The sequence below is a fragment of the Leptonychotes weddellii genome, chromosome 5 (assembly GCF_054177405.1).
Source record: "Leptonychotes weddellii isolate Sample4059 chromosome 5, ASM5417740v2, whole genome shotgun sequence".
Classification (NCBI taxonomy): Eukaryota; Metazoa; Chordata; class Mammalia; order Carnivora; family Phocidae; genus Leptonychotes; species Leptonychotes weddellii.
The window spans coordinates 68,132,369-68,155,196 of record NC_138373.1 but is presented as its reverse complement, the minus strand read 5'-3'; the positions used below and the strand labels follow the sequence as shown (position 1 = coordinate 68,155,196).

Sequence of the window (22,828 nt, the reverse complement as noted above, 5' to 3'; positions counted from 1 at the left end):
GTAGGGATTTGAAACCGATACTCGGGTGTAAATCCAGGACTTTCCTGGGAAAAAGTGGACTAGAAAAAATTCCTTCTACCAGTATTCATTGACAGTATGAGAAACTGACTTACCTGGTCTTAGAGTTGGAGGAAAGGTGTCTTCTCATGAGCTTTGAGTTTGAAATATGCATAGCTGCTGTTAACACTGTGATTTTAGCCTAGTCCACATAGAATCCCACAGATGAGAGCTCTGCTTAGAATGAATTTACAATTCCAAATTACTTAAACCTGTGGAAATAACCTATTCTCCCCCCCTCCCCCAATATCAGAAGTAAGAACAAATAGAGTGATTAGGCCCTTAGGAACATTGGGTGATAGAATGAGATCACAAATGAAAGATTAAAATGAAGGATGGAGTAGTTAGCATAGGAGCACTCTTTGGAATGGAGAAGAAGTATAACTTTTTGGGCTGTTGTTTTAGGACTGTTGAGAGTAAAACCTGAGGCAGTGTAATAAAGGTAGCACTATCTATAGTTGTTTAGTGTCTTTTAGTCTTGGCTTTGCCACTTACTTGTTATGTAAGTTTATACTTACTTTTAAGAGAAAGATCATGAAAGGTAGAGCTTGTCAGTTGCTTCTAGTCGTTGGTATAATGTTGTTAAATGATACAGCAGGTGAAATTCTGCATCTAGATTGTTGTTGTCTTCTCTATCATAGGACTAAAAAGAGTAGGTTGTATATTTTAATAGTGGAAAAATGAAAGTGAGGGCCTAAGATGAGTGAAAAGAGAAATTATAAGAAAGCATCCAAGAGATCTATCCAAAGTGTGATTCAAAAACCAGTGGCCTCCGCTCACTTAAGAACTTGGAAACACAAAATCTTTTTTTTTTTCTAATTTTTATTTAAATTCTAGTTAGTTAACATACAGTGCATTTTTGGTTTCAGGAGTAGAAGTCAGTGATTCATCACTTACATACAACACCCAGTGCTCATCACAACAAGTGCCCTCCTCATTACCTACCCATCAACCAACTAGCCCATCCCCCACCCATATCCCTCCATCAACCTTCAGTTTGTTCTCTATCATTAAGAGTCTCTTACGGTTTCTGTCTCTCTTCTCTCTTTTTTTTTCTTTTTTCTTTCTTCCCCCTTCCTATATGTTCATCTGTTTTGTTTCTTAAATTCCACATATGAGTGGGATTGTATGGTATTTGTGTTTCTCTGACTTACTTCACTTAGCATAATACGTGCTAGCTTCATCCACGTCATTGCAAATGGCAAGATTTCATTCTTTTTAATGGCTGACTGATATTCCATTTGTGTGTGTGTGTGTGTGTGTGTGTATGCCACATCTTCTTTATCCATTCATCAGTCAGTGGACATTTGGGCTCTCTCCATAGCTTGGCTATTGTTAGTAATTGCTGCTGTAAACATCGGGGTGACTGTGCCCCTTCGAAGCTGTATCTTTGTATCCTTTGGGTAAATATCTAGTAGTGCAGTTGCTGGATTGTAGGGTAGTTCTATTTTTAACTTTTTGAAGAACCTCCATACTGTTCTCCAGAGTGGCTGCACCAGTTTGCATTCCCAGCAACAGTGCAAGAAGGTTCCCCTTCTCCGCATCCTTGCCAGCATCTGTTGTTTCTTGTGTTAATTTTCCCATTCTGACAGGTGTGAGGTGATACCTCCTGTCTTTTTTTTTTATATATATATTTATTTATTTGACAGAGAGAAAGAGAGAGAGTGAGCACAAGCAGGGGGAACAGCAGAGGGAGAGGGAGAAGCAGGCTTCCCGCTGAGCAGAAAGCACGACATGGGGCTTGATCCCAGGACCCTGGGATCATGACCTGAGCCGAAGGCAGACAGACATTTAACGACTGAGCCACCCAGGCACCCCCTTATGGTCTTTTTGATTTGTATTTCCCTGATGCTGAGTGATGTGGAGCATCTCTTCATGTGTCTGTTAGCCATCTGGATGTCTTCTTTGGAAAAGTGACTATTCATGTCTTATGCCCATTTCTTAACTGGATTATTTGGTTTTTGGGGGTTGAGCTTGATAAGTTCCTTTTAGATTTTGGATACTAACTCTTTATCAGATAACATCATTTGCAAATATCTTCTCCAATTCTGTAGGCTGCCTTTTGGTTTTGTTGATTGAAGTTTCCTTCGCTGTGCAGAAGCTTTTTATCTTGATGAAGTCCCAGTGGTTCATTTTTGTTTTTGTTTCCCTTGCCTCCGGTGATGTGTCTGTCTAGTAAGAAATTGCTATGGCTGAGGTCAAAGAGGTTCTGCCTATATTCTCCTCTAGGATTTTGATGGTTTTTGTCTCACATTTAGGTCTTTCATCGATTTTGAATTTATTTTTGTGTATGGTCTGAGAAAGCGGTCCAGTTTCATTCTTCTGCGTGTTGTGTCCAGTTTTTCCAACACCATTTGTTGAAGAGACTGTCTTTTTTCCATTGAATATTCTTTACTGCTTTGTCAGTTAGTTGACCATATTGTTGTGGGTCCATTTCTGGGTTTTCTATTCTGTTCCATTGATCTATGTGTCTGTTTTTGTGCCATGACCGTACTGTCTTGATGATTATAGCTTTGTAATATAGCTTGAAATCTGGAATTGTGATGCCTTTAGAAATTTAGAAATGTGGTGATAGGAAATTATACTTCATGATCTTGGACAAATCACTTAGTTTGGGCTTTGGTTTCATCAGCTTTTTTAAAAGTTTATGAAATATTGCCAAATACAGGAAAAAATGCAGAAAGTAATATAATAAACACCGTAAGATTTAACTTACATTTATGTTGGACCACATTAGGTGATAATTAAAGGTTCTTTAAAAGAAAAGGTTCTTAAAAAATCTTATTCTAAACTAAATACTCAGTGGAAGATCTGGGTTAAGAAGAATATTTTGTTAGAATCTCAGGGTTTTCGAACTGTTGGTGTTAGGAATAAAGATTTGAAAGTTGTTATTATGGAGGTGGTGGTTAAAGCCTAGGATTGAATTGGTTTCTCCAGAGGAAGTTGTATAAAGTGAGATATGAGGAAGGGAAAATGATAGAGGATCCAGTAAAGAAAACTGAAGAGGTGGGGTCAGAGAGTTAAAGAGGAGTGAATCATATTGGCAAAGCCAAGTTAGAAGTTAGAGGAAATTGTTTCCATGCAATTCTTACTGCTCGTATGTATTTAGATAGATGTATTTATTGATGTAAAATGAAAGAAGTTTAAGATAACTTAAGATAATTAATAGTTTTGTGATCAGAAGTGAGTGGCCGGGACGCCTGGGTGGCTCAGTCAGTTAAGCATCTGCCTTCAGCTCAGGCCATGGTCTCAGGGTCCTGGGATCGAGTCCCACATTGGGCTCCCTGCTCAGTGAGGAGCCTGCTTCTCCCTCTGCCTGCCACTCCCCCTGCTTGTGCTTTCTCTCTCTCTCCCAAATAAATAAATAAATAAATAAATAAATAAATAAAAAAGAAGTGAGTGGCCAAAAGAGCAAGGTAGCCATTTTTCTGTTCATGTACATTGGTAGAAAGATCTTGTAGAGAAAAACCTTCTGTTTTTGTTGAAGTTGGCATAACTTGTTTGCCACAGACCTTGATTCTTGGCAAGCTAGGTGGATGCTATTCCTCCAATGCATTTGATGTGAATAAACAAGGTCTTACTCCTCTTGCCAGGCATGGCATTAGGGTGATTACTATGTGTCCTGCTAGTCTCTGAGGGGCTTTCCTGAATATGTTTTTTGTGGTTTGCAAAATATGGACCTCACGCAAAATTGTACTATGAACTTAGCTCACTACTAACCAAAAAGATCAGTGTAGAATTCAGAGCAATTAATCTAGTAGTAGCAGAGTGGTTTTTGTGGTTATTTTTATCTTAGATCTTCATACCAGCACATTTAAATTCTGTATTGCACGAGAAAAGCAGACCAAGAAAAAGTGTATGAATTAAATACTTAGTAAAGAAAAGATCACTTAGTAATTAGAGTATGGACTTGAGTAACTTACTGTACCTAATATTTGTGATATGAAATATTTTTTATAGGAAAGCCTGAATTTATAGCTACTCTTACACCGAAGATTTGTGTTTATTACAAGAGTCTTCATTTTTTACCTTTTCCAGTCACCAATTCCTGTGGGTCTCATACCTGACATTCCCTCAAAATGGCATGCAGGTATTTATGACTGGTTAGCACTGGCACATTTACGGGTCACTTAACTGAGTGAGGGCTCTAATGTAAGCATGCAGCTAGGACATCTAGGTACTCTTGGTAAAGAAGAAGCAACATGAGGTCTTACATTTATTGTTCTATGGAACTTTAGTACTATCAGAATGAGAAACATTTAGAAATGCTGAGGGATGTATTCCTGCTGTATTCTGATTCCTTACCCACAGATGGAAAACATTTCATTTTTTTGAAATTAATGCAGAGAAGAACTAAGAGACAAGGAAATTAGGCAGTTAAGATTTACCTACAAGTTTAAATGTCTGGGTTTTTTGCCTTTATAAAAAGAATTTAATAATGCATTTTGGGAATACTGTGTGAAATGTTTTTTAGGTGAGTTAGTTTGTTTTTTGCTTGTGGTTATTGGGATATGTGGTATATGTGTTAGAAGTAGAATATATAGTATACAGAATACAAATTAGAATGTAGAAGTTAGGTACAAATGATTTAGCGTATGATTTATTTATTTTTAAAAATTTCTGACATGTATACATTTCTAAGACTTTGACCTCTTTGTGAAGAGTCAATGGGTTCAATAAGCACCCTCTTGAATCACCGTGACTGATGCCCTATAATGGATTCAGCTAATAGGAACCAAATCTTATACTGTCAAATAGGATTAGTAGCCATGCAGGCCAGCTTGAGCAGTGCCTGAGTGCCACGTGGATAAGGGTCACTGGGCTCTTTTGGCATCTTAAGCAGGCTGGTTGTTGAATTTCATATTCCACAAAGGTCCTTGCTCTGTGGTGACAGTCCTTTTCTCCAAATTGAATCTGTATTCAGTTCTGACATTTGTCTTGTGGACCTTTTTGTTTCTTTGCATGGTAGAGTCTTTCTGATTTTAATAGGTTGGTGAAGAAAAACCAAGGAAATGTAGACTTTTGTCATCTTGCACTTTAGAAAGGACTGTTGGGGAACTCTGTGGAAATCACACAGTTCATCTTTGTTTTGCATTGGATTTTAATTCTTGCTCTGAGATCTTTAGTGCTGAATTTATGCACCAAAACTGGAAGTTCTTAGTGGTAATATCTCTTGGATTCACTACATTATTGTAGTTCCACTGTTTTCAGCAAAACATTTTTTTTTTTTTATTACTTTAAGTAATCTTTTCTTTTTCCATGTCTCTGAGGAAAATTTTAAGTAGGCTGGCTATCTTGACACATTACATTTCATAAGGTATTTAAGGGAAAAACATATTTAGGTCTTCATTGATTTCGTTTATTGTAATTTTCAGCATATAGATTCTTTACATGTTTTGTTAGATTTATACCTAGATATTTAAATTTTTTTGAGGGATTGTAAATGTTCATAAATTTTAAAAAATTGAAGTTCAATATTGGGTCATATTTAATTTTGTTCAGTTTATAAAATATCTACATTTTTAAAGCAAGTATAAATATTCATCTATTTTCTTTAATATTACTGTTATTAAGACCTGTTACAGGCACGTGAAATATAGATAAAAAAATAAAACAAACACTATAAAATGGTATCATGATGTGAGGTTTTAAATTTTAACAGAGTTGGATTTACCAGTATTTTTCTTATGATATACCCTTTCTGTGTCTTTTTTTAAAGATTTTTTTTTTTTTTTTATTTGACAGAGAGATAGCGAGAGCAGGAACACAAGCAGGGGGAGTGGGAGAGGGAGAAGCAGGCTTCCTGCCAAGCAGGGAGCCCGATGCGGGGCTCGATCCCAGGACCCTGGGATCATGACCTGAGCCGAAGGCAGATGCTTAACGACTGAGCCACCCAGGCGCCCCCTTTCTGTGTCTTTAAACATGAAACCTTCCATGCCTCAGTGTCTTAAAAGTATTTTCCTGTATTTCCTTCCAGTACCACCGTTAAGATAATGAACATGCCCCCCCCATATTTTCTTGTACCTCTTTGTAATCCCTTTCTTTTGCCTTTCCCTGATATTCTTCACTCCTTTCCCCTTCTCCCTCTTCCCATGCAACCCTTGATCTATTACTATTCTTTTCCATTACTGTAATTAGTGTACATTTTCTAGAATTTTATATATATATGAAATCATATAGTATATACTTTTTTGTCTCGCTCTTAGTGGGGTAATATATAATTAGTGGTTAAGATTGTAGGATCTGGAGACAGACCAGTTAATCTTAAAGTCCTGCTCTGCTGCTTATTTATAACTATCTTTTCTAAGTCTCAGTTTCCCAGGTTGCCATGGGAAAGTGAAATTTTCCACAGGGAGAATGCAAGTGAAGAAGATACAATGCTTGATGATTAGAATTGGGGGGATTTTTAATATACTGTGTATAGGGTTGGCAAGCATATACATGACCAAATGGAGAAAGGTTCAGAAATCTGAGGATAGAATGAAGAAAACCATTTAATTTAGAAGTAAAGATCTGTAAAATAAGTATGACTAAAATAAAAAGGAGATGATAAGAGGCTGTGTTTGAAAGGATTGCTCAGGCTGGGAGAAAAACAAGACAAACCAGAATAGGGATGAATGACGAAAAAGAGATGATAGATGATAGATGATGGGTTATGCTATGCACCAAGAGTAGATTTAGGAAAGTATAGAAGAAAGAAAACGGTTGTTTCAGAAATAAGAATTTAAGTGTTTGAAAGTTTTCAGGTGGACCTTTCCAGAATATAACAAGGTTACCATATATCATTATTAGAATAGAGGGAAATCAGAAGTGAAAAGTATTTCTTGAGGGGGCATGGTAGAACTTGTGGTGAAGAATTATAAATGGAACCTACAAAGATTACTTCCCCAATTTCTGGCTTGGTGGGACAAATGGCATTGAAGTGGTGGTTGGAACAAGTGTAGTTTAGCAGAGTGAAATCTGGTGTATTTATATGTTTTTCCTTTCCAGCATAGTCCAAGATAATTTTTAAGTACATAATGACTTAAGTATAGAGTCTCAAATGAGACTAGTCTTGTAGGAAAATTTTCCATAGTACTTAGCAGTAAGTACTACCATACACACAGTATTGGTTCTCAGATACCTTATAGCTTAGATGTAATATTAGATTTTCCCTGAGAGTTTTGGTGTTCTCTAAATGTGAGTCATTACCCATGTTACCTGTTTTTTCTTTGTGGGTTGGTTAATCCACAGACAGCCAGGAAAAATAATATAGGACAAGTTCAAGATTAAGGATGTTTTATAGAAATATACTTGTATCTTTGATTTGCACTTTCAGTGTTGTAGCCACGAGCTATTTGTGGCTATTGAGCATTTGAAATAGGGTAATCCAAATTGAGATATGATGTAAATATAAAAATTACAATATGCATTGGACTTTTAACACAGTATGAAACAAAGAATGTAAAATGAAATAGTTCATTGATAGTTTTTAATATGGATTACATGTTTGAAATGACAGTTTTATAGATATATTAGATTAAACAAGTTATAATATTAAAATTAATTTTGTTTCTTTTTTATTTTTTAATACAGCTCCTAGAAAGTTTAAAATTTCATATGTGGTTTGCATATGACTCACATTATATTTCTGTAGAATAACACTGTCTTGAGGTGAAAGAAATCCATGTCCCTATTTTGCAATATATATATATATTTTGAAAGCTTTTATTTATTTATTTGACAGAGAGAGACACAGTGAGAGAAGGAACACAAGCAGGGGGAGTGGGAGAGGGAGAAGCAGGCTTCCCGCCGAGCAGGGAGCCCGATGTGGGGCTCAATCCCAGGACCATGGGATCATGACCTGAGCCAAAGGCAGACACTTAACAGCTGAGCCACCCAGGCGCCCCCCTGTTTTGCTATAATAAATGTGTAACTATTCACTGAATTGTAAATCCTTAGTGGAAAAGCAAAAAACAAAAACAAAAAAACCCTAAAATAAATTTGATGTGTGAGTATGCTTAATCAAATTTGCTTTGAATGGATTTAAAAATAAGTACTATCATTAGATTTCTTTGATTTCATTAGATTTCTAGTTATTTGAAAGTTATATTTAGTGAAAGCTGTTATTAAACTTGGGGGATAAAGGTAACTGGATGCCAGACTTTAGCTGACTAGTCTTTGGGCATGAAAATGGACCTTTGCTTTCCTTTGCACGATGTCTCGATGCATTATGGGATTGTTGGTCTAAAAAGCATCGTATTCTACCTCTAGTTTCTATTATGTGATAACAGCAAGTATCATGCTTGATGATGCTTATGGTTTTCTTTCTAATTTTAGATTTTCTAAAGCATTGGGAACTTGTTAGAAAAACTAATACTTGCGCCCCCAAACCCACTGAATCAGAACTCTGGTGGCTGGGCCTGGGAATCTGTTTAAACCCTCCAAAGAGGTGGCAAAACTCAGTCTCTTTATAACAGTTCTCCGTTTTATCCCTTAATTCAGATCTATTTATCCTGGTATCATTGTATATTTAACTGATGTAAATTTTATTTTTATTACAAAGGTGCTCATAAGGTTTTAGGGTTTAATTTCTAAATAGCTATAATTATATTTAGAGTGGTATTTTATTTGATTCTAATGAAAATTTACTATATACATATCATTTGGGCAGCTATACACATGTATTTGGAAGGGATTACATTCCTTTCTTTTCATTTAATCATTTGTTAAAATGTCACATTCTTAGGTGGATGCTCTCCGATTGCGTTTGGAAGAGAAGGAAACCATGTTGAATAAGAAGACAAAACAAATTCAGGATATGGCTGAGGAGAAGGGGACACAAGCTGGAGAGATACATGACCTCAAAGACATGCTGGATGTGAAAGAGAGGAAGGTTAATGTTCTTCAGAAGAAGGTAAGGTGCAGGTGTTCTGAGTTTAGTTTCCTACATCTGGCATATATCCTCATTCCTACCATATATATGTGTGTGTGTATATGTACATATATATGTATATATATATTGATATCCTTCTCACCCTTTCCTCTGAAATGTTCACTTAAAAATTTTTTTTATTTTTTATTTTTCTTTTATTTTTAAATTTTAATTCCAATATAGTTAACATATAGTGTTATATTAGTTTCAGATGTGCAATATAGTGATTCAGGAATCCTATACATTACTTAGTGCTCATCATTAAGTATGCTCTACTCATCAGGGACATTGGCCTATAGTTCTCTCTCTTTTTTTTTTTTAAGTAGGCTCCATGCCCAGTATGGAGCCTGACCTGGGGCTTGAACTCATGACCCTGAGATCAAGACCTGAGCTGAGATCAAGAGTCAGATGCTTAACCTACTGAGCCAACCCAGGCGCCTCTGTAGTTCTCTTTTATTGTGGAGTCTTTATTTGGTTTTGGCATCAGGGTAATGTTGGCCTCATAGAATGAATTTGGAAGTTTTCCTTCCTTTTTTATTTTTTGGAATAGTTTGAGAAGAATACATATTAACACTTCTTTAAATATTTGGTAGAATTCGCCTGTGAAGCCATCTGGTCCTGGACTTTTATTTGTTGGGAGATTTTTGATTACTGATTCAGTTTCTTTGCTGGTAGTTGGTCTGTTCAAGTTTCTTTTTTCTTTTTTTTTTTTTTTAAGATTTTATTTATTTATTTGACAGAGAGAGAGGGAACACAAGCAGGGGAGTGGGAGAGTGAGAAGCAGGCTTCCCGTGGAGCAGGGAGCCCGATGCGGGGCTCTATCCCAGGACCCTGAGATCACGACCCGAGCCGAAGGCAGTTGCTTAAGTGACTGAGCCACCCAGGCGCCCCAGTCTGTTCAAGTTTCTTATTTCTTCCTGTTTCAGTTTTGGTAGTTTATATATCCTGGAATTTATTCATTTCTTCTAGGTTGTCCAATTTGTTGGCATATAGTTTTTGATAATATTCCTGTATGACTGTTTGTATTTTTGTGATGTTGGTTATTTCTCCTCTCTCATTTGTGATTTAATTTATTTGGGTCCTTTCTCTTTTCTTTTTGATAAGTCTGGCAAGGGGTTTATCAATTTTATTAATTTTTTCAAAGACCCAGCTCTTCCTGGTTTCACTGACCTGTTCTTTTTCTTTAAGTTTCTATATCATTTTATTTATGCTCTAATCTTTATTATTTCCTTCCTTCTGTTGGTCCTAGGCTTTGTTTGTTGGTCTTTTTCTAGCTCCTTTAGGTATAAGTTCAGGTTGTTTATTTGAAGTTTCTCTTGCTTCTTGAGATAGGCCTGTATTGCTATAAACTTTCCTCTTAGAACTGTTTTTACTGCATCCCAGAGGTTTGGGACCATTGTGTTTTCATTTTCATTTGTTTCCATGTACTTTTTAATTTGTTCTTTGATTTCTTAGTTGACCCATTCATTGTTTAGTAGCATGTTGTTTAACCTCCATGTATTTGTACTCTTTCGAAGATTTGCTTGTGGTTGACTTTTAGTTTCATAGTGTGGGGTTAGAAAAGGTGCATAGTATGACTTCAGTCATTTTGTATTTATTGAGGCCTGTTGTGTGACCTAATAGGTGTTATATTCTGGAGAATGTTCCATGTGCATGTGAAAAGAATGTGTGTTCTGCTGTCTTAGGATGGAATGTTCTGAATAGATCTGTTAAGTCCATCTGGTCCAGTGTGTCATTCAAAGCTATTGTCTCCTTGTTGATTTTCTGCTAAGATGACCTGTCCATTGATGTAAGTGGGGTGTTAATATCCCCTATTATTTTGTTATTATCAGTAGTTCCTTTGTGTTTGTTATTGTTTTATATATTTGGGTGCTCCCATGTTGGGTGCATGAATATTTACAATTGTTATATCTTCTTGTTGAATTGTCCCCTTTATTATTATATAGTGCTCTTCTTTGTCTCTTGTTAATAGTCTTTGAAGGCTAGTTTGTCTGATATAAGTATTGGTACTCAGCTTTTTTTTTTGACATCCATTTGTGTAGTAATTGTTTCTCCATCCCCTCACTTTCAATCTGGAGATATCTTTAGGTCTAAAATGAGTCTCTTGTAGGCAGCATATAGATGGGTATTTTTTTTTTTTTTTTTTTTATCTATTCTGACACCCTATGTCTTTTGATTGGAGCACATAATCTATTCACAGAGTAATTATTGATAGATATGTATTTATTGCCATTTTATTACTTGTTTTGTGGTTGTTTCTGGAAATTTTCTCTGATCCTTTCTTGTCTTTTTCATGTTTTGCTGATTTTCTATAGTGATATATTTGGATTTCTTTCTCTTTATTCTTTGCATGTTAGTGTTTTTTGATATGGTTACCATTAGGTTTGTATATAACCTCTTCTGCAAATATCAGTCTATATATATGTGTGTGTATATATATTTAAAAGGTGTATTTATTTATTTTAGAGAGAGAGAGTGAGCATGTGAGGGAAGGGCAGAGAGACAGGGAGAGAGAGAATCTCAAGCAGACTCTCCGCTGAGCGTGGAGCCTGACGCAGGGCTCCATCTCACGACCCTGAGATCATGACCTGAGCTGAAATCAAGAATTGGAAGCTTAACCAACTGAGCCACCCAGACACCCCCAAATATCAGTCTATATTAAGTTGATGGTCGTTCAAGTTTGAACCCATTCTTTCTTCCTCTCCTCCCCATGTTTTAGGTATATGTTATTATATTTATGTCCTTTTTGTGTGTGTGAGTTCCTTGACTGATTTTTAGAGGAAGTATTCATTTATACTGCTTTTGTTTTTCCTACCTTTTATTGTCATTTTTGGTCTCTCCTTTCCATTCAAAGAGTCCCCTTTAATATTTCTTGCAGGACTGGTTTAGTGATCACGAACTCCTTTAGTTTTTGTTTGCCTGGGAAACTCTATCTCTCCTTGTATTCTGAATGATAGCCTTGCTGGATAGAGTATTCTTGGCTGCAGATTTTTCCCCTTCAGCACTTTGAATAGATCATGTCACTCCCTTCTGGCTTGCCAAGTTTCTGTTGAGAAAGCTCCAGCTAGCCTTATGGGTTTTCCCTTGTAAGTTACAACTTCTTTTGTCTTGCTGCTTTTAAGATTTTTTCTTTATCACTATATTTTGCAGATGTAATTACAATATGTCTTGGTGTTGGCCTGCTGTTAATGATTTTGAGGGGAGTTCTCTTTGCCTCCTTGGAGCTGGATGTCTGTTTCCTTCCCCAGATGAGGGAAATTTTCAGTGATTATTTCTTTTTTTTAAGATTTTAATTTATTTATTTGACAGGGAGAGAGAGAGAGCATGCACACAAGCAGGGGGAGCAGCAGGCAGGGGGAGAGGGAGAAGCAGGCTCCCCACTGAGCAAGGAGCCCGATGTGGAGCTCGATCCCAGGACCCTGAGATCATGACCTGAGCTGAAGGCAGACGCTAAACTGACTGAGCCACCCAGACGCCCCTCAGCTATTATTTCTTGAAATAAATTTTCTGCCCCCTTTTCTCTCTTCTTCTTTTGGGACTTCTTTTTTTTTTAAAGATTTTATTTATTTATTCATGAGAGACAGAGAGAGAGAGAGAGAGAAGCAGAGGGAGAAGCAAACTCCCAAGGAGCAGGGAGCCCGATGCAGGACTCGATCCCAGGACCCCGGGATCATGACCTGAGCCGAAGGCAGACGCTTAACCATCTGAGCCACCCAGGCGCCCTTCTTTTGGGACTTCTATAATATGAATGTTATTATGTTTGATGGGGTCACTGAGTTCCCTAAATCTGTTCTTGTGTGGCATAATTCTTTTCTCTCTTTTGTTCAGCTTCATTGCTTACCATTAGTCTTCTAGGTCATTAATTTGTTTCTCTGTATCTTCCAGCCTGCTGTTCATTGCATCAAGCATGGTTCTAATTTCATTTATTACACTCTTCATCTCTTTTGATTCTTTTTTAACTCTTTTATCTCTGTGGTAAGGGTCTCACCAATGTCTTCTTTTCTCAAGGCCAGTGAGTATCCTTACGATCTTTGCTTTAAATTCTTCATCACTTATGTTCCTTATGTCTGTTTCACAAAGATCTCTGGCCATAGCCTTATCTTGTTCTTTCATTTGGGATAAATTCCTCTGTCTTCACATTTTGTCTAAGTTTCTGCCTTCTTCTGAGTGTTAGAAAAGCCAGTTATAGATCCTCCTGAAAGTTATGGCCTTATGAAGAAGAGGTCATGTAGTTCCCAGGGAGGACGTATCAAGGAGTGTCTCCTATGTGTGGTGCATGAGCTCTGCTTTTGTGTTCTGGTTGTTCTGCCCTTTAGAGCAGTCACTTATAGAGGCTCTCCTTTCCTGCTATGGGCAGTGTTTGGTCCCTGGCCTGAATTTGGCAGGTTTTAGCTAGGTGTGTTCTGGTCTACTTGTCAAATGAGAGCTGTCACCATCTCCACCATAACTGAGGCCCTGCAAAACTCTCGGGTCTGGAGACATGGTATGGACAGGAGTTCGTCCTGGTCTTCTGGGGCAGGGTCCTGCTGCACTGGGACTGAGGCAAGCGTGACTGAGAAAGGCAGTTCCACTAGAGCCAGGGCGGGTAGGGCTTAGTGTAAGCAAGTTAAGCAGCCAATATGGGTGCTGTGCTGCTTCCCGCAGTTGGCTCTGTATTTATGCTGAGGGGCAGGGGAAGGAAATGGTGTTGGCAAGCTCCATTGTTCCCAGAGATGTGTCTCTGTGAATGTTGCCTCTCAGGGAAGTGCTCTGAGAAAAGTGTGTGATCTCCCCACTGTGTGCCTCAGATGCTCTTCAGATCGTTGTTTCTGCACTGTCTGCCTCTAGGTTGTTTCTGCACTGTCTGCCTCTAGGTTGTTTGCCTGCCATCTCTCCAGGAGCAGCACAGTGCCCTCCAGACTCTATCCCAGCCAAGCCCGCTGACCTTTAAAACTCCAGGCTTTAATCCCTACTGCTTACAAGAACTCATGAAATGTAGCTCCTCTCATTTTCCAAGTCAGTGGCTTTGAGGAAGTGTTCTCCTTGTGCTTTCCCCTCTGTGCTCCTCTCTCTCTCTCTCTCTCTCGCCCTTTTCTGACCATGGCTTCCCTCCATCCACAGCACCCAAGATCTGTGTCTCCCCCAAACCATGTCTCCGTACTTCCTATCTTCTTCCATGTGGCCTCTTTCCCTTTAGTTGTAGAGTTTGTTCTGTCAGTCATCTGGTTGATTTCTGGGATATTTAGGATGATTTGATAGTTATCTAGTTGTGTTTGTGAGACATGGTGAGCCTAGGGTCCTCGTACTCTGTTGCCATCTTCCTGCTTCATACCCCAAGGTTTAAATTTTTATTTAATTCATGGTTGCTCTAGAATTCCTTTGAAAAATTTTCAAGAAAAGTCATAGGTGCTATGTTTCCTAAGTTCTTGCTTATTGATTATGTTATATTATCTTTTTATATTTTATAACTGTTTCAGAGATATGAAGAATATAGAGAATAATGTAAGTAATGGTAATTATTCAGCTTAAGAAGTAAAATTTCAAATACAGTTGATGTTCCTTGGCATATCTTTACTTGATAGTATTGTCCTCCATTTTGTCCGAGAGTTGAAAATTTAATTTTGGTGTTTATGCATGCCCCCATATATTAGATCAGGATACATGGTTTTACACTTTTATAACCCATGTAACTATTAGTGAAACATATATAATATGAGGAAGTATACCTTACAAATAAATATGAGAAGTATTTACCCTGAATGTAATCAGGGGAATGTAAAAGAAAACCGGATTAAGAAACAATTTTATATCTATTCTTTTTTGCTTTGTGGGCAAAAATTAAGAAGTCTGTGACAGTATCAAGTGTTGATAAATATGGCAGTTGGATTTTTTGAACAGTGCTGTTGGATTTTTAAATTGGTACAACTACTTTGGAAAGTAGTTATGAAATTAAACATAAGCATATCCTCCCCGATAAAGATACTTTAGATGAACTCCAGGACATGTGTAGGAATGTTCATAGTAGCCTTGTTTGGCTATAAAAACAAAACAAAACAGAACAAAACTGAGGAAACATACAAAAGTTCATTAAGAGAAGAGTGAGTAGGTAAATTTGGTATGGTCACACAATGGAACCTGTTATTTTAAGGGAAAGGAATGTTTAGGATAAAAATTCAGCAAAGTCATTTCTTCTAGAGGTAGGGAAGGTAGAGAGATGGCATAAGGAGGGATATATAAGTATCTTAAGATGGGTAATGAGTTTGTGTGTATTTAATTTATTATACTTCATAACATGTATAAAATATTAACATAATTTAAAATAACTGGAGGCAGATTAAGTTTTGTTAAATTTGCATGGTATATTGGTATAAAAGATATAATATCTTTTATATGTTTTCCTCTGTTTGAATATTAGTTTGAAAATTGCTTAGAAAAAAAGCCTCTGTATATATACGTATTAGTATTTTCTTTGAAAAAGAACTTTTCATATATTTCACTTTAAATTTATTTCTAATTTTATAATTCTAAAATTAGAATCACTTTTCCCTAGAAGTTCATTTGTACATTTTGGAACAATGTCTGATACAGATGTAGGGTCTTACTTGATAAAGTTTAACTGTCTGATTAAAATTTTTCATATAAATTCTCAGGCAAAAGGGTTTATTCACCTTATGGTCAAATAGGTCCAATTATGATGAATTGATGACTTGGACAGTTTGACCCTCTTTCCTTGAACCAGAATTTGGCTATTTACAGTATTTGCTGATTGAGATTAACTTGGGGCTGTATTGAACAAGTATAATCCTCCTCCTGCAGAATGACTTTTTAGGTATTAGGAACTTGCCATTTGACAGCCCTCAAATCTTGTTTTTCTAGATGATATATTTCTGTTCCTCCCAGTGGTCTCCTTTGCCCTGGTTAATTTTTCTGATGGCAGTTATTTGTCTGAACTCATTTTTCTCCCATACTTTACTTTTCCAGTTGGAACTTTGGATTTAATTGCAAGAGAGATAATTAGAACATTATTAATATTCTTGGCCCTAACTGGTATGTGATATTGGGCAACTCACTGAAACTGACTAACCTCCAGTTTTTTCAACTATAGACAGGGTATAATAGTTACCTCAGGAGGTTTTTGTTAAATGATGTAATATGTTGGAAAGTACTTTGGAACCTGTAAAGTGTTGCATACTGTGGATATAAGGTGTTAATATTGTCTTTTTTCTTTTAAAATTTTTATTTATTAGAGAGAGAGACCACGTGCACATGAGTTGGGGGAGGGGCAAAGGGAGAGGGACAAGTAGACTCCTCACTGAGCAGGGAGCCTGATGCCAGTCTCGATCCTGGAATCCTGAGATCATGACCTGAGCTGAAGGCAGACACTTAACCGACTGAGCCACCCAGGCGCCCCTTAATATTGTTTATTTTTACTAAGTTTTACTTTGCTTAATTCAGCCAATTAATCTTTGAGGATCTTCAACTTTATGCCTTCTACCCATTTATGAGCATATTCTTTATCTTTCATATAAATGGTAAAATGTTAAATAGACCAGAAAAGGCTTTTGTGATATATTGTACCTCTTTCAGATTGATTATCAAAACAATTCTCAAAGCTCTTTTTGTTGTCTGTAGAATTTTTTTTCTTGTAAGCTCAGTTTGTTTTCAGGTCTAGCCTTTTTAAAAATTCTTATTTCTCTGTGTTCTTCATTCAGACCCTTATAAACCTGGCTTGAAAATCTGAGTCAGTTGGAGAGATCACTATATAATTCTTACACTGATGCCTGGGTTATGAGCCAGTGATATGCTCAGCTGTTTTTGGCTTTTTCAGGACCACTACCCACACATTTTCCTAGCTTTCTAATCAATGGATATATTTATATATACTGGAGCAATGTGTATATTTATATACACTGGAGAATTGTTTGCTCTTTCTCCCTTTTCCCCCTTACTGAGTACATTTATAGTTGCATAGTCAAATTGTGTTTTGTGGCTTCCCTGGAAAACTGCCTTCGTTCATCCATTTGGTGTAGTGCCTTCTGCTATATAGTAGGCACTGAGCTAAGTACCTAGACAAATAAGATGTGGTTTCTGCTCTCTAAGTTTTAGTTAAAGAAGTGGTGATATACATGGTGTATAGTGGGATACAAAGCAAGAATTTTTCGATTTGAACTTGTGTGAACGGAACTAAGTCTTGAAATTGAATGAACGTTTGCTGAGCAAATGGGGAAGGAGTAAGACATCCCAAGCCAAGAGAGCAGTGTGAATGAAAACTTGGAATAGTGTTCCTTTCCACAGTGTCATGCCTTGGAATTCTGCCTTTGCTTTTGAAACATTTTTGTAACAGGAATTTTTTTTTTTTTTGTAACAGGAATTCTTAAAAGTTTCTGGTAGAGCTCTGTCTCTGAATGCCTTTTCTTTCTTATTAGTAACTCTCATTACCTGGTCTCTGGGAAAATTATTCCCAGTTCTTACATAATGAAGTTTTCAGTGAATATACTCATCTTTATTTTCCTTTTAGTTTATTTAGGAAACTAATAAAGAGAATTCAGAGAAAGGCTCTGAAGGTTTTCTGTCAAAAACTGAAAATTTATCTGCAGTGGGGTATTGAGATAACCTTTCAGGTAGAACTTAAGCTATGCCTGGAGAGATGGCTTAATTTTGCACACAGTTAACCTACTTTGCTTCTTGATTCAGAGACTTACTTCATAAGGAAGAGGGATAGGTTAACTCTGTTTTCATCCTTTCTTTTTTTTCTGGCATCAGTTTTCTATAATCATTTTTTTCACAAATATTTATTATTGTATGTTTAAGTAATATTTAAATATTTTAATATTTAAAGGAGGAATACCAGGAAACATACTACTTTGGCATTACTTTGGGTATATTAGAAATGCATTTTAAAAAAAATCATTGTTTTTTGAGAATAGCAGCAGCTGTGATAATGGCTGATTGTGAGTCACATACTCTGTACTGTTTGTGGCTCTGTTTTGGCCACCACTGCCCACCCACAATCTCCTGACTCTCTAGGCAGTGGATATATTTGTATGCACTGGGATAACCCTGTGCTCAGAAAATAAAATGGGACAATAGCAGATGGCCAAGCATGCTGTACAATGGGATTAGCATTGGGCTCCTCCTTCCCAAGGTTCTCCCCTATGGTTTTAAGTAGTTTTGTGTTACAGTAAATTTCTTACCTTTATAACAAATCACTGACCTGGAAAATGTAATTGAGCATTTGAATCTGAGCTGCATTCAAAAATCTGTGTTAAAATTGTACAGCTTCTTGCTTGATTGATTGTAAATTATAATGTAGCTTGGAGTTTAATTTGCTGACGCAGATGTTACCATCATTGCTTTCTATGCTTCTATAACTTATGTTGATTTTGCCTTGCTTACTTCTCCAGTTTCCTAGGTTTGGGTATTTAGAGTTTAAATCTAACGGTAACAGAAAGCTGATTGATATATATAATTAGAAGGTTGCAGTTGGTTTGTTAGTTTGGTCCTAGATTGGTTCTTTAAGTCTCTTTTGTTATTTTGTTTTTGGTAGGAAATCAGAAAGAATAGGTTTTTTATATATTCTATTTGTTTTCTGTGGAGTCTTGGTTAAGGTAGTGTTACTTTCTTCACTTTTTCCATATCATAAGATGGAAAGGAGAATATGTTTTATCACTAAAAAAACAGTGTTTAGTAATTTTACTCAGAAAATTAATATTTTTAAAAATTGTCATATTTTATTTTTAGTAAGGATTAATTGCAATGTTTTCTAAGTGCTATTATTTTTAAGTCACAACCCAGCTGCTAATGAAGCTAAAGAGAGAACCAAGTCAGTCTCTAATCAAATATTAAGTTGGAAACTAGGCTTTAGAATTTTTTTTTCATTCTTTTACTTATTTTTTTAATAGAACACAGTTTAATTAAATTTTTTTTGTTTATGGAGAATATGTACAGCTAAATTCTTAAAATGTTTTGTCAAAAACCAGAATGTATAGTAGATGAAGTCTGATTGATGATGATATTTTTGTTGGGGAATATACTCCATATGGATTTACTTTGCTTCATATAACCTTCCTTGTCCTGTTCCCTCCACCCCCTTTTTTTCAAGTAAACCTTAAGGAGGTTGATAGCTGAACTTGGACAGTCTGATTTAACTTCTAGTTTGTCAACAGATAACTTTTTAAATGATGTTGGTATTATACAAGTGACATTTTGTAATGAGTGATGAGTTAGTCCCTAAGAAAAGTTTACCTTGTTATAAATTACTTTAATTATGATATATTCCTGCTCACCATCCTTTCTACTTCCAGAACATTTCTCTCCAAAAATAAAAAAATAAAACAAACACAACACCCCTCATCTCTACATTCTGATAATCTAGAAACAATAAAGTTCAGTTATAAGTGATTAAAGCAACAATAGCAATAGCACTGCTTTATAATAGATGGAGAAAAATCTTCGTCTGCATAATGAACTATTTCTAAAGCTTGGTAGCTTAAACAATGATTTTTGAATGCTCACTTATTTGTGAGTCATGAATTCAGGAAGGGCTCTTTTGGGTAGTTTGTCCCTGATATGTTTGGTGACAGCTGGGGGTGTCAGCAGTTGGACGATCCACTGCCAAGCTGGCTTTTTCACTTGCATACATTCTGTCTAGGTACTCCATGGCCTCTGGCTGCATGGCTACATGGTGTCTTTTGCCTCAGGGCTTCTGCATATGTCCTGGGTATCCCACAGCATCATGAGAGTCGTCACACTTCTTATGTGGCACCCGACTCCACAGTCATAGATGTTAGAAGCAGAAGCTGCCTGACCAGTTAAGGGTTATGCTATGAATGGGTTTAGAAGTGGCAGAGGATTCCTTTTGCTGTGTTCTGTTTGTCATAGTCACAGAACTTACCTTGATTCGGGGGGTTAAGAAATACACTTCACTTCTTAACGGAGCCGTGGCAAAGCCACATTGCAGAGGAGCCTGTAAGGTGGGAGGTATTATTGTGGCCATCTTTGGAAAAAATATCTGCTCCAGTTCAATAAAAATGTTGAATAAAGGATTGAGAATATGAGGTTAAGATTTTTTTGTGTGGTGCTATGGTGATAAAGCTCTTAGTCCCTCTTTTGGTGTCTTATAATGTTGCAGACTTATTAATCAGAATGGAAGAGGAATTTTTCTTTCTTTTTTTTTTTTTTTAAAGATTTTATTTATTTATTTGACAGAGAGAGACACAGCAAGAGAGGGAACACAAGCAGAGGGAGTGGGAGAGAGAGAAGCAGGCTCCCTGCTGAGCAGGGAGCCTGATGTGGGGCTCGATCCCAGGACCCTGGGATCATGACCTGAGCCGAAGGCAGACGCTTAACGACTGAGCCACCCAGGTGCCCCTTAGAGGAATTTTTTAATTTCCGTGTTACTTAGTGTCTTAATCTGTTATTCATAGAGCTTCTACTGTCATCCACCATTCCCTACAGAAGTCACTTCAAATCAGAAGGAATTCTAAACAGTCTATAATTGTTTTACCCAATTTAGGAATTATCACAGGGTATAAAAATATTAAAAAAAGAGTACAAAGGAATAAGGTGTAAAGAAAGGATACAAAGGATGTACTAACAGCAGAAGGTGAATTAATGCTGCGTATTTATTTTAGAGCTTCACCTTAGGTGAGAAGCGCAACTATCTAGATGAAAACTTTGTGTATTAGTGCTCTCATATGGAAGAAACTGCCATCTAGAAGATAATTGGACTGAGTATGTGCATAGATTCAAAAGAATTTTAAAGTCTTTTTTTTTTTTTAAAGATTTTATTTATTTGACAGAAAGAGAGAGAGAGCACAAGCAGGGGGAGTGGCAGGCAGAGGCAGAGAGAGAAGCAGGCTCCCCGCTGAGCAGGGGGAGCCCGATGTGGGACTCGATCCCAGGATCCTGGGATCATGACCTGAGCCGAAGGCAGTTGCTTAACCAACTGAGCTACCCAGGCTCCCTAAAGTCTTTAAAGAACAGAGAAACTTGGCTAAATTGTTTTGTGTTATTTGGGGGAATAAAACAGGATAAATCTTAGGCTTAGAATTTTTAAGCTAGCACTAGGGGCTAATTAAATAATTTTTTTCCTAATTGAGCTATAATTCATATATAGTAGAATTTACTATTTTAAGCTATAGAATTTATTGTTTTGTGTATACTTACAAGTTTGTGCAGCCATCACCACTATTTAATTCCAGAACATTTTCAAGAAGAAACCCATACCTGTTAGCATTCACAACCCCTTATCCTCTGGCAACCCTGATCTACTTTTTATCTCTATGGATTTGCTTGTTCTGACATTTCATATAAACATAATTGTATAATATGCAACTTTTTGTGTCTGGCTGTTTTTTAACATAATGTTTTCAAGGTTAACTCATTGTAATTCTTCACTCAAGTATCAGTACTTCATTCCTTTTTATGTCTGAATAATATTCCATTAGGATGAATATAGCGTATTTTGTGTATCCATTCATCAGTTTATGGACGTTTGGGTTGTTTATAGCTTTTGCCTGTTATGAATAATGATTCTATGAACATTGATGTATAAGTTTTTTATGAACTTTTATGTTTTCATTTCTCTTGTGTGTATATCTAAGAATGGAATTGATGTTAACTTCATGTTTAACTTTTTGAGGAACTGCCAAACTGTTTCTAAAGCAGCTCTATGACATTCCTGTCAACATGTGTCATTCTGATAGGTATGCAGTGGTATCTTTTTGTGGTTTTCATTTGGATTTCCATAATGACTAATGATGTTGAGCATCTTTTCATGTACTTGGCCATTTGTATATCTTCTTTGGAGAAATGCCTATTCATATGTTTTTGTTTATTTTTCAATTATTTGTCTTTTTATGATTGAGTTCTGGAAAGTCTTTATATATTGGAGACTCCACCCATATTGATAAGGGATTTGCAAATATTTCTCCCAGTCTCTGGGTTATCTTTTCACTTACTTGATAGCATCCTTTGGTGCACAAGAGTTTTAAATTTTGATCAGGGCCAGTTTATCTTTTTTTTTTTCTTGGTTGCTTTTGCTTTTGGTGTCATGTCAAATAAACCAGTTGCCTAATTGAAGGTCACAAAGATTTCCTCCTACGTTTTCTCCTATGATTTTGTAGTTTTAGATTTTGTATTTAGATCTTTGATCCATTCCAAGTTAATTTTTAGTCTAAGGAAGGGGTCAACTTCATTATTTTGTATGTGAGTATCCAGTTGTCCCAGCACCATTTGTTGAAAAGACAATCTTTTCTCATTGAATGGTCTTAAGACTTGCTAAAACTCAGTTGCTTATGGACACGTGTGTTCATTTCTGAACTCTTAATTCTGTTCCATCAATGTATATGCCTCTCCATGTGTCATACCACCCTGTCTTGATTACTGTAGATTTTTGTAGGTTTGGATATTGGGAATCGTGAATCCTCTACCTTTGTTCCTTTTCAGGATTGTTTTTTTTTTTTGGGGGGGGTGTCTCTTGTAATTCCATATGAATTTTGAGATAAGTGTGTCCATTTCTGTGAAAAAGGCATTTGGAACTTTGATAGGGATTGTGTTGAATCTGTTCATCAGTTTGGGGAGTATTGCCATGTTAACAATACCAAGTTTTTCAGTTGATGAACATGGAGTGTCTTTCACCTTCCTTAGGTTGTCATTAATTTCCTTTATCATTGTTTTGTAGTTTTCACTTTATAAGTTTTGAACTTCTTTACATTTATTCCTGAATATTTTATTCTTTTTTATGCCATTGTAAATGGAATTGTTTTCTTCATTTCATTTTCATATTATTAATTTTTTATACAGATATACAACTGATTTTTGTATATTGATTTTGTATTTTGCAACTTTGCTAAACTTGTTTATTAGCTCTAATAG

At 36.4% G+C, this 22,828-nt stretch overlaps 1 protein-coding gene across 4 annotated transcripts in view; it reads left to right on the top strand.

The window, feature by feature from the left end:
- The window catches only part of LOC102748456 (ELKS/Rab6-interacting/CAST family member 1), a 169,999-nt gene that overhangs the window by 120,027 nt on the left and 27,144 nt on the right, over positions 1-22,828 (top strand). For all 4 annotated transcript variants that reach the window (XM_081820987.1, XM_081820989.1, XM_081820986.1 and 1 more), the window contains one exon: positions 8,786-8,953. In XM_081820987.1, coding sequence (XP_081677113.1) covers positions 8,786-8,953 — 168 coding nt within the window. The remainder of the gene's footprint in view (positions 1-8,785; positions 8,954-22,828) is intronic.